The following is a 14,044-nucleotide window of genomic DNA, read 5'->3' on the forward strand; positions in this document are numbered from 1 at the left end:
CTGCCAAGTTAGCTGGGTGAATCCACTTGCTCTGATATCTCTTGCTTTTTTGACAATACTCCAAGTTAAGTCACCATCAAACTCAAGATTTTGAAATAACAATTATAAAATAGTCTTTGTTCTCCTGTCGCGTTAACTCTTTAACTCTTTTTAAAATTATGTATCCAGGACTTTTGGAGGGCTATATTGCAGAAAAAGCTATGCTGGAAGAGAATCTGCAACAGAAGGAGGCACAAGAGGAGAAACTAGTTGAAGAGCTGGAAGACCTGAAGGTGAAGGTGCACCGGATGCAGGGCATCACTGCACAGCTGGAGAGCCTTAGACTGAAACATCAGGAACTTGTTGAGGAGAACGTGCTGCTCCTGCGTCAGAAGGAGCATCTCTCTGCTGGGCTAGGAGAGAGGGAGAAAGGTAAGAGTCATGTTGTTGAGCAGAAATGTTACATGACCTTTTTAGCAAGCTTCTGACCAAACAGTTATATAATGGCTGTGCTCAGATGTTTCTTTTCTCCGTAGGCCATTGGCTCAATTTAGATCCTGATGCAGGTTTGTGGGTCAGAGTATACGTGTGACGAGTCAGTGAGGATGAACATGCAGTATTTTGCTGTGCATTGTGTGAGGGTGCTTTTGTAACATTGCCATTCCTGGCTGCTTGATGAATAGACTCTTGGAGTGTCGTGTCTTGTTTTTTTTCTCTATTTTTTTTACTCCTAAACATCATCTTAATATCCTGCTTTTCAGGAAAAAATGCAAAGTATGTGCCATCTTACTTGATCTCCTGTTCCTTGCTTTGCTTTTGAAATGCAATGTCTTTGTGTTATATTTTACCCTTATTGTATCTATTTTGTCTCTAGCTCTCTTGGTAGAGACTGAGCGTTTGACCCAGGAGAGGCTGGACTTGCAGCGGCAAGCAGAAAAGGACCACAACTCCTTGTCCCTGCGTCTCAGGGCTGTGGAGAAAGAGTTGGAAGAACAGGAAACAAAGGGCCAGGAGACAGAACTGCACCACAAGACTCATACTGAAGACCTCAACCAGCGCGTCCAAGCACTAGAGAAACTGCTGAAACACAACCGACAGTTTATAGAGGTACTTTATATTTTTATTTATAAAAAAAAGAAAAGAAACGTTCAAAATAATATTTAATTCACATGTATAAAAGACAAGTAGATAGTCTTTTCTCATGTGTGAATTCAAGTGTCATTTCTACTGACATGGCATTGTCTCTTTAAAATCTCATGCAAACAGGAACAAGCGTTTGAGCGTGAGCATGAGAGGGATGAGTTCCAGCAGGAGATCCGGCAGCTTGAGGCCCAGCTCAGGCAGTCAGTCTGTGTGGATTTAAAAGGACACAAGGTGAGTCATCTCACACTTTGATATAAGGTATTTAGACCCTAAACAGGAGAATTCCTGGAATATAATTTCAACAAATAACTGATACTTCCCAATACCGCATCTGCTGATGGCACATTGCCTTTGGATAATTTTTCTCCAGAGGGGGATGCCTTAGTTGCGTCTTGAAGGAATTCTCTTCAATTCAGCTTAAACATTCACACAAATTTAAGGTTTTAATGACTCAAGAGTAAGGACTTTGTTATTTCATAAAACTTTTTTTTCTTTTTGCCATAACCCAAGAATCATGCTGACACAATTTCACACAAACGTCCAATACAACAATTCAACTACTTTTCTCTCACACATCGAAATGTCTTCCCAAAATAATTTCTTTTTTTTTTTTTTATGTTATTGAAATCAAAGATTCACTCTAACGGTCCCTTTAAGATGTTGAACTTTCCCTCCTTGGACACACACTAAGCCAATTACCCATGCCAAAGCAATGGCTGGTGCAGAAATGGTCAAAGTTTGCTGTGTGTGTGCTTTTTGTATTTGCTGTGATAAGTGTTCCATGTAATGAAGTTTGAACTGATAGGGAGTCAACTTTAGAACACATATTGGTGCAGAGGTTTAAACTCTTAATACATTGTTTGTTTGCCTGTTAGCCTGACTTTTACCATATGTTTATTCCTATGCTGAACGGATTGCTGTAGTTTGAGGACTTTGTCCTGCAGGTATGAATTCAAATTCTAGTAAGCTTATTTCTATCAACTCCAGTCTCTTAGGCCTCTTATGCATGGTGTGTATCATTCATCATTATTTTTCTGTTTTAATCATCCATAGATTAATTTTAGTGCTCTTTTTGATTCCCATACATCAATTCCATTTTCATCATTCATTTGCATTCATGTTCCGCACTTCATGGCTCTCTCATCCCCTATCACTACTCTGTGGAATGGCTTGATTTCACCACTAAGTACAAGAGGCTGCAGATCCACAATGGCTGCTTTAGTTTTCTTATAATGTAGTGTTTCATTTGCAAGTCAAGGTGCTCTTTCTAACTGCATTTACAATACTGCCCCTCATACGTCTTGAAAGGTGGAGAATTTACAAGCCATCATCAAAGACAAGACAGACGACCATGCTTCCTTGCTTGCTATCAATCAGCAGGCACAGCGTGACCTTTCAGAACGCAATGAAGAGATAGACAAGCAAGCCGGAAGAATCAGAGAGCTGGAACAAGCTTTGGTTAACAGTGCGGAGTGTAATAGATCTGTCTCTCAACTGGAACAAGAGCTTCATAGAGTAAAGTTGAGAGAACAGGAGCTCACACAAGTAAGAGCAAATTTACACTGGCAATTATTTGAAGCTGAAACCTCCGCTCTCATGAAAATTCTTCTCATCTCCATTCTTATCTGCCCCTCCTGTCAGGATAAGCAGGCACTGGAGCAACAGCAGTTGTCCAACAGGCTTCAGATCTCTGCTTTGCAATCCAAACTGGATGAGACACGACACTGTTATCATGACAACGCACACGACCCAACCCAGGAGCTGAGAGATGCCCTGGACACTGTTCAGCAGAGCCTACAGAGCAAAGAGCAAGAGGTCTGTCTGATTTTTATACACAGCTGAAAGCAAGCAACCCATGTATCAAGTATCTTGCTACACTGCCACCTTGTGGTCTACAGCTGCACCCACAACTAGAGTTGTATGTCAGGAACCATCGAAAAGACCATGACCTTAAATTTGGAACAAATCGTACGTTTTCATGAAATAACATCGCTATTAGACATCCTGTCTCTCTCTTCTTTGTTTCCAAGGTGGATGTTTTACTTGGTCAACTGGAAAATGTTCAGAGGGACTTGAGCATCAAAGAGGTTGAGCTGAAACACCTCACGCTACAGCTGGAAATGCTGACCAGTCAGAATGCTGCTCACGTTGACAAGCTTCACGCGCAGATTGCAGCCCTCAAGGTGTATATCTTTATAATTAAATCGGTTTCAAAAATTGTTGTATACGGTCAATTTTAATCACTATATCTAGTAGCTCATCATATTGCTGACGATTTAAGCTTGGAGGATACAATGGCTGTGACTGTTTTCATTGCCAAGTAAAATTGTTTTGCATCCTGTGTGAACATTTGATTAACTTGTATTAAAAACAGCCTTTGCGTAATGACAAGAATAATTTACTCCTTTACAGACTATGGGGCCTGGTATTGAATTTGATTTGTTTATGTTTAAATTTATTATTTTTTTTGTGTTTCAGTAGTTTTTTCTTTGCTTTTTTGTTGTTTTTTTTTTTGTTGTTTTTTTTTAGCAAAATACAAAAAGAACAGCGCAGCAAGAATAATGCAATTGTTTTTGTTCCAGGAAAATGTCTCAACACTCACCGTGCTCACAGAGGAGAAAGCAGGGCAAAATCAGGTTGAAGATCATGTGGAGGACACCCTTCCCTCTGCACTACTGGAGGAGAAAAACCATGAAATCGACCATCTCAACAATGAGATCCAAAGGATGCAACAGGAGCTAGAGAACACCAGAGATATGAAGGTCATAAGAATACACAAAACATGTATAGTCATCAGGAGTTAAAAAGTTGATCTTTTATTTATTTTAGATACTGACTGTTTTGTTTTTTTCACGGAAGGCTTTTGAGACAGAACTTGAAGATTTGAGCTCGCAGGTGGAGCATCTTCGGTCTGAACTCACAAGAGTGCGTCAGGACAAGGAGGAAGAGGAGGAGCGCCTCCATGAGGTTATCAGCACACTACAGGCAGAACTCGCCACGCTTGGCCCAAACCTTCATGAAGTCAGTGACTCTCAAGATGGTGACAGCATTAATCCCTCACCTGCTCCGAGTCCAGAACCTCCCCACTTTACCAGCCAAGAACAAGAGAGAAGAGGCAGGCCTACAAGCCTGAAGCAGGAACTCAGTCTGACACATTCTGCATCTCCTCACTCCCTTCGGTCACGTTTCAAGGGCCTTCAGCGTCAGCTAGATACTGTGGTAGCAGAGAAAGAAGCTCTGGAAAGGCTGCTTCACATTCAAGAGGAAGAGTATAGAGGACAAGGGGAAGAGTTTGGAAAAAGCCTGAAAGCTGAGAGAGAGAAAGCAAATGAGCTCCATGGTCTTCTCACTCTCAAAGAGGCTGAGCTGCAAGCAATTGAAGCAATCGTAGAAGAAGAGAAGGAGAAGAGAAAACTGTCAGAGGAGAAGATGAACAGTTGGGAAAGCAAAGCGCAGGAGGCTGATGTCTTGCAAGTGGAGAGAGCCCAGCTTAAATCTCAACTTACTGAACTCCAACAACAAGAGTTCAATAAGTGTAGAGAATTTGAGGCTCTAAAAACAAAAGAGCAGGAGATGAAAATGGAAATGGAGTTACTCAGAGAGAGCAGCCTCACTCTTGAGAGACAAGTCCAGAAGTTAAGGACTGAGGTTGTAGACATGGAAGACGGGGTTGCTACAGAAAGGGAAAATGTTGAGAAGTTGAATACAATAAAAGAAGAGCTGGCCGCTGAGCAGGAGGTACTAAGGAGGAGGGAGGGACAACTCTTGCAGGAAATTGGAAAGCTGAGACAGGAAGTCACTTCAATGACCACTGAAATCAAGAACCTGAAAATTCAGCTCAAAGACAAAGAAATGGAACAAGAGGAGGCCCAGAAGGAGGCGCTGGTTAGTATCCATCAAAGGTCACAGTTCTCAGCAATGAATCCCTTGGGCGTGAATGTGGATTATGCAAATTAGCAGAATGCATGTCTTAAAGCACCATGTGTAGCTGCAGTACTTTAAACTTCTTGATAGTTATGAAAGAAGTGAATTTTTGTTCCTCAATTCTTTTTTTCTCTGCAGCTAATCCTGCAGTTTTAGGGAGGCCCAGGGTTTCCCTTTGCAAATTACGACCGTGAACATCAACTTGAATCAACATTTCTCTAAATACTTGCTTGGGTTTCATTGTTGCTGCCGCATAGTAACCAATTGTGTGCTTGTAGCGAGAAAAAAGAACTGCAGGACCACATCTGGTTGTAGTTAGTGTTGAAAACACGTCACGTGGCGTCACTCTCCTGAGACGGCAGAATCATAGTCATCGAGGAAGTGTTGTTCCAAATGAGGAAGCAGAGGGGCAATTTCTGGTAGCTCTTATATTTGGGCTCTTGTGCTGCTGTTTCTTATCTGACGGGATGTGGTAAGCGTTAGTAGTAGACATAAGAAAGAAAGCAAAATGGCTACATTTGATTTGTTGAGCTGCTGCATGCCTTTGCTGACTGAGCTGCTTCTGATGCAATTGTATTATTTCAGTATTTCTAGTTGGTAAGAATGAAATGGAAAGCTTCATCACCATTTTTAAATGCCACTTACTAATGAGAGCAACTTTTATTTTTCGTAGACACATGCCAAGGTGACCATTGCTAAAGCAGATGCTGCTTTAAGACAGAGGGAGACAGAGCTGGCCAGGCTGGGGACGGAGCACCAGGCTCTCAAAGCAGAGCTGACCTCAGTCAAACAGGGGTTGACTAGCAGCACAGAAAGGGCCGAGAAACTGCATGAGGAAGGACAGGTGACTAAATAATGTAGAATTTTATGTGATAGCGTTTTGAACTTGTATTAGTAAATTTACTTTACTGGCCTGGAGTATTTGTTTTGTTGAAATTCATATGCCATATTTCAGACCAAAGACCGTGCCCTAGTTGACCTAGAGACCGATAATCAGAGACTGAAAGCTGAGCTCCGGGGTCTTCAAGAGGACCTAGCTGTTCAGGAAGAAGAACTGGCCTATCAGCAAAGGGAATTACAACAACTCAAAAAACACTGTCACCAGCACGACACACTTCCTCACCACAAGGGATTCTCACAGAGGGGTCAGTATTTCACAGTGTTTCTCCACAATGATTGTTTCGCATCATGTGGCATACTTGAGTTTGCTCTCTTTGTCACGTTTTATTTAATTTCTTGGCTTTATTTGACTATTTGACTGCACTGGAAATGAGGAAGTCTCTTATGTAGAACATGTTGCTCTTGTACATAATAACAACCCTCCCTAGCCTTTGCTCCAATGGTATAGTTATAGATTCAAATGTGTTAAGACGCTCAGTCACTCAGGTCATGGTCATCCGAGATGTGAAACGTTTTTAAATAAAATGAACAAGTCCAGTTGCCGTGACAAGATTTGACAAAGTGAACAGATTCAGATGTTTTGTTAATTGCTTTCATGTACTTTACCATGCTTTGCTGTCAATATGTAACTTAAAGAAGAAAAGAAAAAAAACCTGGTGTCATCAAAGTTCTCAGAGAGGATTTTATAAGTTAACACAAGAGCAATGTCTCTGCAATTTATACTGATAGCTGTTCAAAACATGAGAAATGCCTGAAACATAAATAATTAACTCTGCCTTTTTCTTTCAGATATTTCTGGCAGAGCTTTTGAAGATGCAGTGACTGTTTATCAGGATGAATTTTCTCTGAGCTCGCCTGAGGTTTTACGGAGACTGGAATGCTCTGAAGATAGAATCCCAGAAAGGTTCCACACCTCAGCTCTGGGCTCTCGTCTGTCGGAGATCAGCACGCTGAACAGCCCAGGGCCGGATCTCCCCACGGTCAAGAACTCTCCCACAGTATTAATGGAGACTGTACGCTCCAGGACCATCACCCCTGAAGCACCCACACAAAGTACACACTCCCCTAGGTCTGTGACACTGTCAGACAATTACTCCATGCATGGCTCAGTGGACGATAAGGTATGAACACATCGTCCGCGCTATTGTTTTGCACATTTTTTCAGGTATTAGATTTTCAATTTTGTGCTTTGTGTGTGTGTGTGTGTGTGTGTGTTTTTTAAGGTGCAGGATTTGGACGAACTTGATTTAACAACACCTCCTTCGCCGCTTGGTTCCACCTCTTCCATGTCAGCACCAGAATGGGCCAGTGATGGGTATGGCAGCAGTGAGTATGACCACACTACGCTTCAAAGCTTCATTATTGCTCTGTCGTGTAACATGTCAGGGAGAAAAGGTACAATTGTAACTGTCTTATTTTTGTGGTTTAGATGTGAGCTCGGAATTGGGTGCCAGGCTCAGAGTTGAGTTGGAACAGACTGAAAGGCTAGATGCTAACTTCATAGAGTATCTCCGCTGCAGGGGCATGAACCCCACCACTAACACAGATAGTGCTGCTGGCAGTATGAGTTACAGCGATGACCTGTTGTCACCTGAGCTTCAGGTTAGCCCCTTCTCTCTCTCATTTTCACACTTCATTCAAGTATCATTCGTCAGTAACTCAATGTTTCCTCCTTTTCAGGGCTTGTTGAAGAAGGTCTACCAAGAAAGCTGCAGAATTCTGACTTTGTCCCAGCGCCGTACCATTCCCTCGTCTCTGCCGTGCATATCAGATTTAGAAGCTTTCTCATCAAATCAGACACAGAATTATACAGAAGAGCAATCTTACTTTATGGACCAAAGGGAAAAATCTTCAACAAACCCACCTATGAGCTGGCAGCAGGAAAAGAGGGCTCTGCAGGAGACGGTGCTCGCTCTCAGAGAGCTGCTCTGTCGGATGGCAGAGAGACGCACACAAGTTAGTTCTCGCTGTTTTTGTCAAACAAGTTTTCCTCACTTTTTGTTTTGTCTTAAGAGTCTAAGCGTGTCTTGCGGTCAATCCAAGCCTACTTATTGTCGATTGTTACACTTTTTGCTTTTTGAATTACACAGAAGAGATGCGACATGTTTGAAACAAAATTTACTCTTTTAATGCACTTTAACATTTTTCTGTCCTCAGCCTGACTCCAGAGCAGATGGTGAATTTCACACACAGCAGCTCCATACAGAAGGACAGATTGAATTGCAAATGAGAGCAGAGCTGGAAGAAAACCAGAAGCAGCTCAAATGTGCCCATGAGATTCAGCAAGAGCAAAACAACAGAATCCGGTCACTCAGGTATGTGTGGTCAAAATGTGTTAAAAAAATCCATTGTTTATTGTTAACAATAATCAAATTTAACATTTCTACCAATTTGCTCATACAAGTCCTTTTTGTTCATTATCTCATATAAGAAGACTTAATGCATTAGCCCAACCTACAGATGACCACCAAATGTGGTCATGTCAATTTCTGTGAAATCCCAAATGGCTGGATTTTTATTTTTTTTTATTTTTTTTACTTAGAGTTTAGCTTACAACAGTGACTACGCTTCAAAAGTACTCTAATCTACAATGGGCATTAAAAACTCAAAATGTTAAGCTGCAAACATTCCAAATTGCCAAATAGTTATTTATGTAGGATGCAAACTCTACCCTTTGGTAATTTGTGTGGGATGTTGTGTTTTTTGTGTGACACTGCAAGGTGTTTCATTATCATGGTATCATATCATAGATGCAGCCTTATGCTCATGTGGCAAAGTAAAGCTACAGTACTACTTTTCTTCATTCCTCCCACAGTTTGACCATAGAAGAGCATGAAGAAGCTTTGAGAAGTGAGCAATCCAAAGTCCAGGAGCTCCAGCAACAACTGGAACAAGAAAGGGCTTTTATTCTACATAAGGAGAAAGAAGTGGCAGAAAGGAGAGGGGTACCATGTGCACACAGAAAAATACTGCATTTATTTTAATATTTGTAAATCCTTACAGAGAGTTTACCATTCTATTCAGCAAATTTATTTAAGAAATGAAATAATGCAAAAGATGCTGCAAAATGTAGCTTTGATTCCATTTGGAAACTGGAATATGACCTTTTTTCTCTCGTTCCTTCAGGCTTTGCAGGTATCATCTGAACAACAGCGGTCAGAGGTCCTGACTCTGAAAGGTCAGGTGGAGCAGGAGAAGGTGGCTTGCAGCAACCTTAGACGTGAACTGCAGATAGAACAGTCGCGCAGCGTGCTACTTGAGAAACGTTTGGATGACACCCAGCAAAAGTTGGAAGATGAACGCCAACAATCAACCAAACAACATGAGATTACTACACAAGAGAAGATGCGGCTCGAGCACCTATTGACAGAGGCAGAGTCTCGCTTGTCTGAACTTCATACAAAGCTCGCTGATGCTTACAAGAAAGTGGAGGAGGAACGTGACCGTGGCACCCGGCAACTGGAAGAGATCAGCCGCAGGCACGAGGCTGAAGTAGCAAGGGACAGGAGATTCATCGTTGATTTGCATGCCCAGCTAGAGCAGGAGCGAAGGCACGGGCAGGAACTGGCAACAGGGACTGAGAAAGTAAAGGATCAGCTGCTACAGAGCAGAAGAAAGTGGGAGGAAGACAAAATGTCTTTGGAAGAACAGAAAGTGGATGCCACTCGTGCTTTGGAGAAGGAACAAGAATGGTCTCGTTGTCAAGGTGTGGAACTTTCAGAGCTGAAAGAAAAACTAAGGGTGCTGAAGGACAGAGAGAAGGAGAGGGAAGCGCAGTGGGACAGAGAGAAGAGGAAGAGTAGGCAAGAGCAGGTGGAGAGAGAAAGACGACAAGAAAAGACAAATAACAAACTGGTGAGACATAATTATGGATATTGTGTTACAAAAAAAACCCTCAACTCATTCTGAATTGGCCTTGAGCAGTCATGTAAACTTTCTTGACTTTAGCGTGAGCTGGAGGTGGCACGGCAGCGGGACCAGCAGCGCATGCAGGAGCTGCAGCGTACTCTTGAAGAACTCAAGCGGGATGAGAAAGAATTGGCTGCTCAAAGGCTCTCTGGAAGAAACGCAGGACAAGACCCGACATCGTCACAACATCTTCCCACTAACCTCATCACAGATGATATCCAGGCTGGCAATTCACAACAAATGCACCAGGTACTGTATTCATAGTTATAATATGAGAAATGCTCAAGGAAAGCTCTGGCCATTGCTGTGTAATAACAAAATTACTATTGAACAAACACAACATCAGTGTTTTGGTAATTGTTTGACTACTTCTATGACTCACTTGACTACTTTAATTCACACCTTCATACAACCTTCTTACTGTAGATGTCATCCATGTCTTCATCGGGTTTACTGGAGAAGTTGTTGAAGGAGAACTCTGACTTAACTGTGCGTGTGACATCACTGAGTCAGGATAGAACCACGCTAAACCAAAAACTTGTTCTCCTGGAGCAAAAACTGCAATGCACAGAGAATGAGCTCACAAAAGTCTCAACAGAAACGGAAAATATACCCATCAGTGATTTGACAAGTCACAGCAAGGTCAGTGGCAAGCACAATGTTTTGCGATGGCTCGTTGGAGACAGTGGATCTGCGAGATAAAACCAAACACTTAGAGCCACCAATGTTTGAGTTCAAGTTAAAAACCTAATAGGGAAAACTTCATGGCAAGAGAAAAACCTCCAAATATTTGGTATATTGAAAGTAACGTTCAACCTTGATTGTAATGTTGTTTTTCCACTGATGACACAATAATAGCATATTCTTTTTGGCTGGTCTTTGCAGATGCAACGTTTATATGAGCGCTACCTGCGTGCTGAGAGCTTCAGGAAAGCTCTGGTTTACCAGAAACGTTACTTACTGCTGTTGTTGGGAGGATTCCAGGATTGTGAGCAGGCAACTTTGTGTCTCATTGCTCACATGGGGGCAAGGCCATCACCCCCACTGTCTTCCCATCATAGACCCCTGACACGCTTCAGGGCTGCCGTACGAGTGGTCATTGCAGTCTCAAGGTGAGGGTCATACATGGTTAACAAAGTTTAGTGCTCCGTCTGTCAGGTTTGTGAAAAAATGTAACCTTTTTATTCCCAGAATGAAGTTCCTTACCAGGAAATGGCAAAAGGCAATCAGGAGATTATCTGTATCTGGAACTCACAAAGGGCATATTTCAGGTTAGCTTTATGGGCATTTATCCTTTAATATGTAGGATATATATATATATATATATATATATATATATGTGTGTGTGTGTGTGTGTGTGTGTGTGTGTGTGTGTGTGTGTGTGTGTGTGTGTGTGTGTGTGTGTGTGTGTGTGTATATGTATATATATATATGTATATGTATGTGTATATATATGTATAACATATATCCTTTTTTTTGTCACAGGTTCTAAAGCTGAAATTTTAAGGCAACACCCAAGAACTAATTCTGACCCGGTACCACACAATAACACAGTTTCAGCTCTTGTTCCGCCCATTAAATCACCCTTCAGGTTACGCAATAGGTTTGATCCCTTTCTCAAAGAACTTTTGGTTCAAGAACAGAGTATTTGACAAATAATTTAAATTCAAACTTGCTTGTTTCTGTATAGATCATACACAAGCTCCACCGGGGCCTCTGAGCATTCAGCAGGAACATCTCTAGATCCAGAAAAATCCCTGACCGATTATATCCGTCATCTAGAGAAGGTGCAACAACGGTTGGTGGGTGGCAGCCAAGGTGAGCGGGAATTACAGAGCAGATTTTGTTTTCAGATGGTCGGCCTTTCCTTTATCAGCTTTGCCAGGTACCTCGATAATGAACCTGCCAGTTATTCATGACCTCGATTCTTCTTGATTTTCTTTGAGTATATGATTTCTTACTTATATTTTAGAAAATTTTCCCTTTGTACTACTGGCATTTGGTAGTGAAATATAAGTGGAAAGGTAATTACTAAAACTCTGAATAAAACTTAACAAATCCAAGTTGTAATATTCGTTACAAGGCAGTTCATCAAAAAGTGAATTTTTACCCCTTTTTTTCTTATAATTTTTAAGGGTTGATTTTTTTAAAAACAATTTTGCAACACACCCCAACACCTACAAATTACTGCTTATTGAATTTTCAGCCATTTTTGTCTGTTTTTCCAATTCAATAAAAATTTGATGGTTTTGAACCTGTATTCACTGAAGCCCCCCGGGAAAGCCACCACACCTGTTGACAACCTGATATAGAATGACAGGTGGATTTCAAGACACGTGATTGCACATGAAATTTTGAACATTTTAAATAGGTTCTGTGTCAAGCACTGGATGAAAAGTAAACACTGGGTGTCTAATAAGTTCAAGTTTGGGTGCGCTTTTAATTTGTTTAGATTTCACTTGATTTCATTTTAATTTTTTGTAGTTTGCCAAGTAGTTTGTCAACTACAGGAGTTTAGAGAACTTCATGTACTATCACTGGGAAATGGTTGCACAGGTTTAGGTTATTGCATTCAAGCCTGGAACAGACTACCTAAGATCAACACAGCATCGATTTAACTGTCATAGCAAATTGAAAGAAAGTATAATTTTAGATGCCTTGTTATTTTTTGACCTGGAAATATGGAAGAAAACATGCTGAAAAAATTAGCAATTCCTACACCCTATAAGGCCACGCCATTATCCTGTGAATAGCACCTGCTGCACACAGGTCGAACGTGCATACAAATTCAAATATTTGTGCTGAGATTAGTTAAAATTAGTGCAGTCTCGATAGTTTCTCACGACCTTTCACATGTTAAGAGATACCTCTAGATTTATGGACTCTTATTGCATAGATCTGATACAACTGAATCTCTTTGTAGTCTGCTCCTGGCATTACAGTCATGTTACCTCTTAATCTGGTCACTTGTTTTACAGTAAGTGTTACTATTTCGCTTCTGTAGACAGTGTCTGCAAATCAGTTGCCAAATCCGCAACATTTGTGTGCTCTATCATCTCCCAACCTAGTAAGCGAGACACATTTAGTCCCGCCCCCAAAAGAGGAAAGGAAGATACAGGCAGCCTGTTCCCCTGATATGATTGGTTATCGGCAGCGCTGGCTGCAGGAGAATAGGACCTGGCTGTACCTGAGCTGCTTGTCGCCTCTTTACCTGTATGGCCCAGGTGAGTGTGAGTGTAACATACTCACTCCACCAAAAGAAAGCATCTATTGTTATGGGTACTGACCGACAGCGGTTTGAGGGCACACAATGGGAGGTGACATCATTCCGGTGCCATTTCTTCTTTCTACAGGTTTCTGACTTTTTCTAGATTAAGGGTCACGTCTTAGGTTGAAATTTCAGCCTTTCTTTTTCATATGATCATGGCATTTCCAGAGGAGCATGTATCTGTTTCTTAGTTGTGCTTGATATTTATTCAACTGTCAGTGGATCCATAATTTAGTCCAAAATTTTAACTGCACCAGGATTTTTTTGTTCTTCTATTTTGTTATTTGTAATTAAAAAATAAATTATAAAATTACAGTTTAAAAGAAGCAATGTTGTAAAAATTCAAATGTTGATGCCTGAATATGTGAGGTTTCTTAATGATGATAACTTCTTTATCCAATATCTTGGTTATTTGTGTGCTTTATTTGTCCCATCAGGTTTGTCCGTACTCCCGCCAGACCCAAAGAAGTCCCAACACTGAAATCATGAATGTCTCTTTTCTGCATATTCTCGCAGAACTGTCCATGCCTTATGTCTGATTAGTTTAAGAAAGGGTTACATTTTTACACAACATGCTTTTTTATAAATATGTTATTTTTTAAAATTTTCTATTGAGGTTTTTCTCAGCACTGTTTCTCAATGTTGACACGTCATTCCCCAAGGATATTGGATTTACTAAATGGGGCACTTTATTATTTTTCTACAATTGTAATGTTTTTAAAGTTATGTAAATAGAGCTGTTTCTTGCACTGGTGTCTAAATATTCTGGTCTTACAGGGGAAGGCCACAGTTATATTGCTAGCTTGCATATTTTTCTTTGGGTTTTTTTTCCTTGTATTCATGTTTTGTTTTGTTTTTTTAATTGTAATTGTGTCAACCCTAAATCCAATAAATATTTTAAATTGTGGGGTCGCACAAACT

The 14,044-nt window shown here is 40.9% G+C and overlaps 1 protein-coding gene across 5 annotated transcripts in view; it reads left to right on the plus strand.

The window, feature by feature from the left end:
* The window catches only part of pcnt (pericentrin), a 34,155-nt gene extending 20,126 nt beyond the window's left edge, over positions 1–14,029 (plus strand). Inside the window, exons 36-61 of one of the 5 annotated variants that reach the window (XM_086155614.1) lie at positions 169–411; positions 516–545; positions 854–1,086; positions 1,246–1,353; positions 2,046–2,066; positions 2,431–2,667; positions 2,764–2,937; positions 3,153–3,305; positions 3,705–3,884; positions 3,982–5,007; positions 5,720–5,890; positions 6,002–6,191; positions 6,736–7,067; positions 7,170–7,272; positions 7,376–7,548; positions 7,627–7,902; positions 8,104–8,261; positions 8,762–8,891; positions 9,073–9,801; positions 9,895–10,104; positions 10,282–10,497; positions 10,741–10,967; positions 11,047–11,126; positions 11,341–11,458; positions 11,546–11,673; positions 13,561–14,029. In XM_086155614.1, coding sequence (XP_086011740.1) covers positions 169–411; positions 516–545; positions 854–1,086; positions 1,246–1,353; positions 2,046–2,066; positions 2,431–2,667; positions 2,764–2,937; positions 3,153–3,305; positions 3,705–3,884; positions 3,982–5,007; positions 5,720–5,890; positions 6,002–6,191; positions 6,736–7,067; positions 7,170–7,272; positions 7,376–7,548; positions 7,627–7,902; positions 8,104–8,261; positions 8,762–8,891; positions 9,073–9,801; positions 9,895–10,104; positions 10,282–10,497; positions 10,741–10,967; positions 11,047–11,126; positions 11,341–11,458; positions 11,546–11,673; positions 13,561–13,604 — 5,690 coding nt within the window. In that variant the 3' untranslated portion in view covers positions 13,605–14,029. The remainder of the gene's footprint in view (positions 1–168; positions 412–515; positions 546–853; positions 1,087–1,245; positions 1,354–2,045; positions 2,067–2,430; positions 2,668–2,763; positions 2,938–3,152; positions 3,306–3,704; positions 3,885–3,981; positions 5,008–5,719; positions 5,891–6,001; positions 6,192–6,735; positions 7,068–7,169; positions 7,273–7,375; positions 7,549–7,626; positions 7,903–8,103; positions 8,262–8,761; positions 8,892–9,072; positions 9,802–9,894; positions 10,105–10,281; positions 10,498–10,740; positions 10,968–11,046; positions 11,127–11,340; positions 11,459–11,545; positions 11,674–13,560) is intronic. The other 4 variants (XM_086155632.1, XM_086155622.1, XM_086155641.1 and 1 more) reach the window with 4 other exon arrangements.
* The last annotated feature ends 15 nt before the right edge of the window (positions 14,030–14,044 follow it).

This window comes from Fistularia commersonii, chromosome 1 (assembly GCF_037954325.1).
Source record: "Fistularia commersonii isolate RoL2024-O1a breed Wild chromosome 1, RoL_Fcom_v1.0, whole genome shotgun sequence".
NCBI classification, from domain to species: domain Eukaryota; kingdom Metazoa; phylum Chordata; class Actinopteri; order Syngnathiformes; family Fistulariidae; genus Fistularia; species Fistularia commersonii.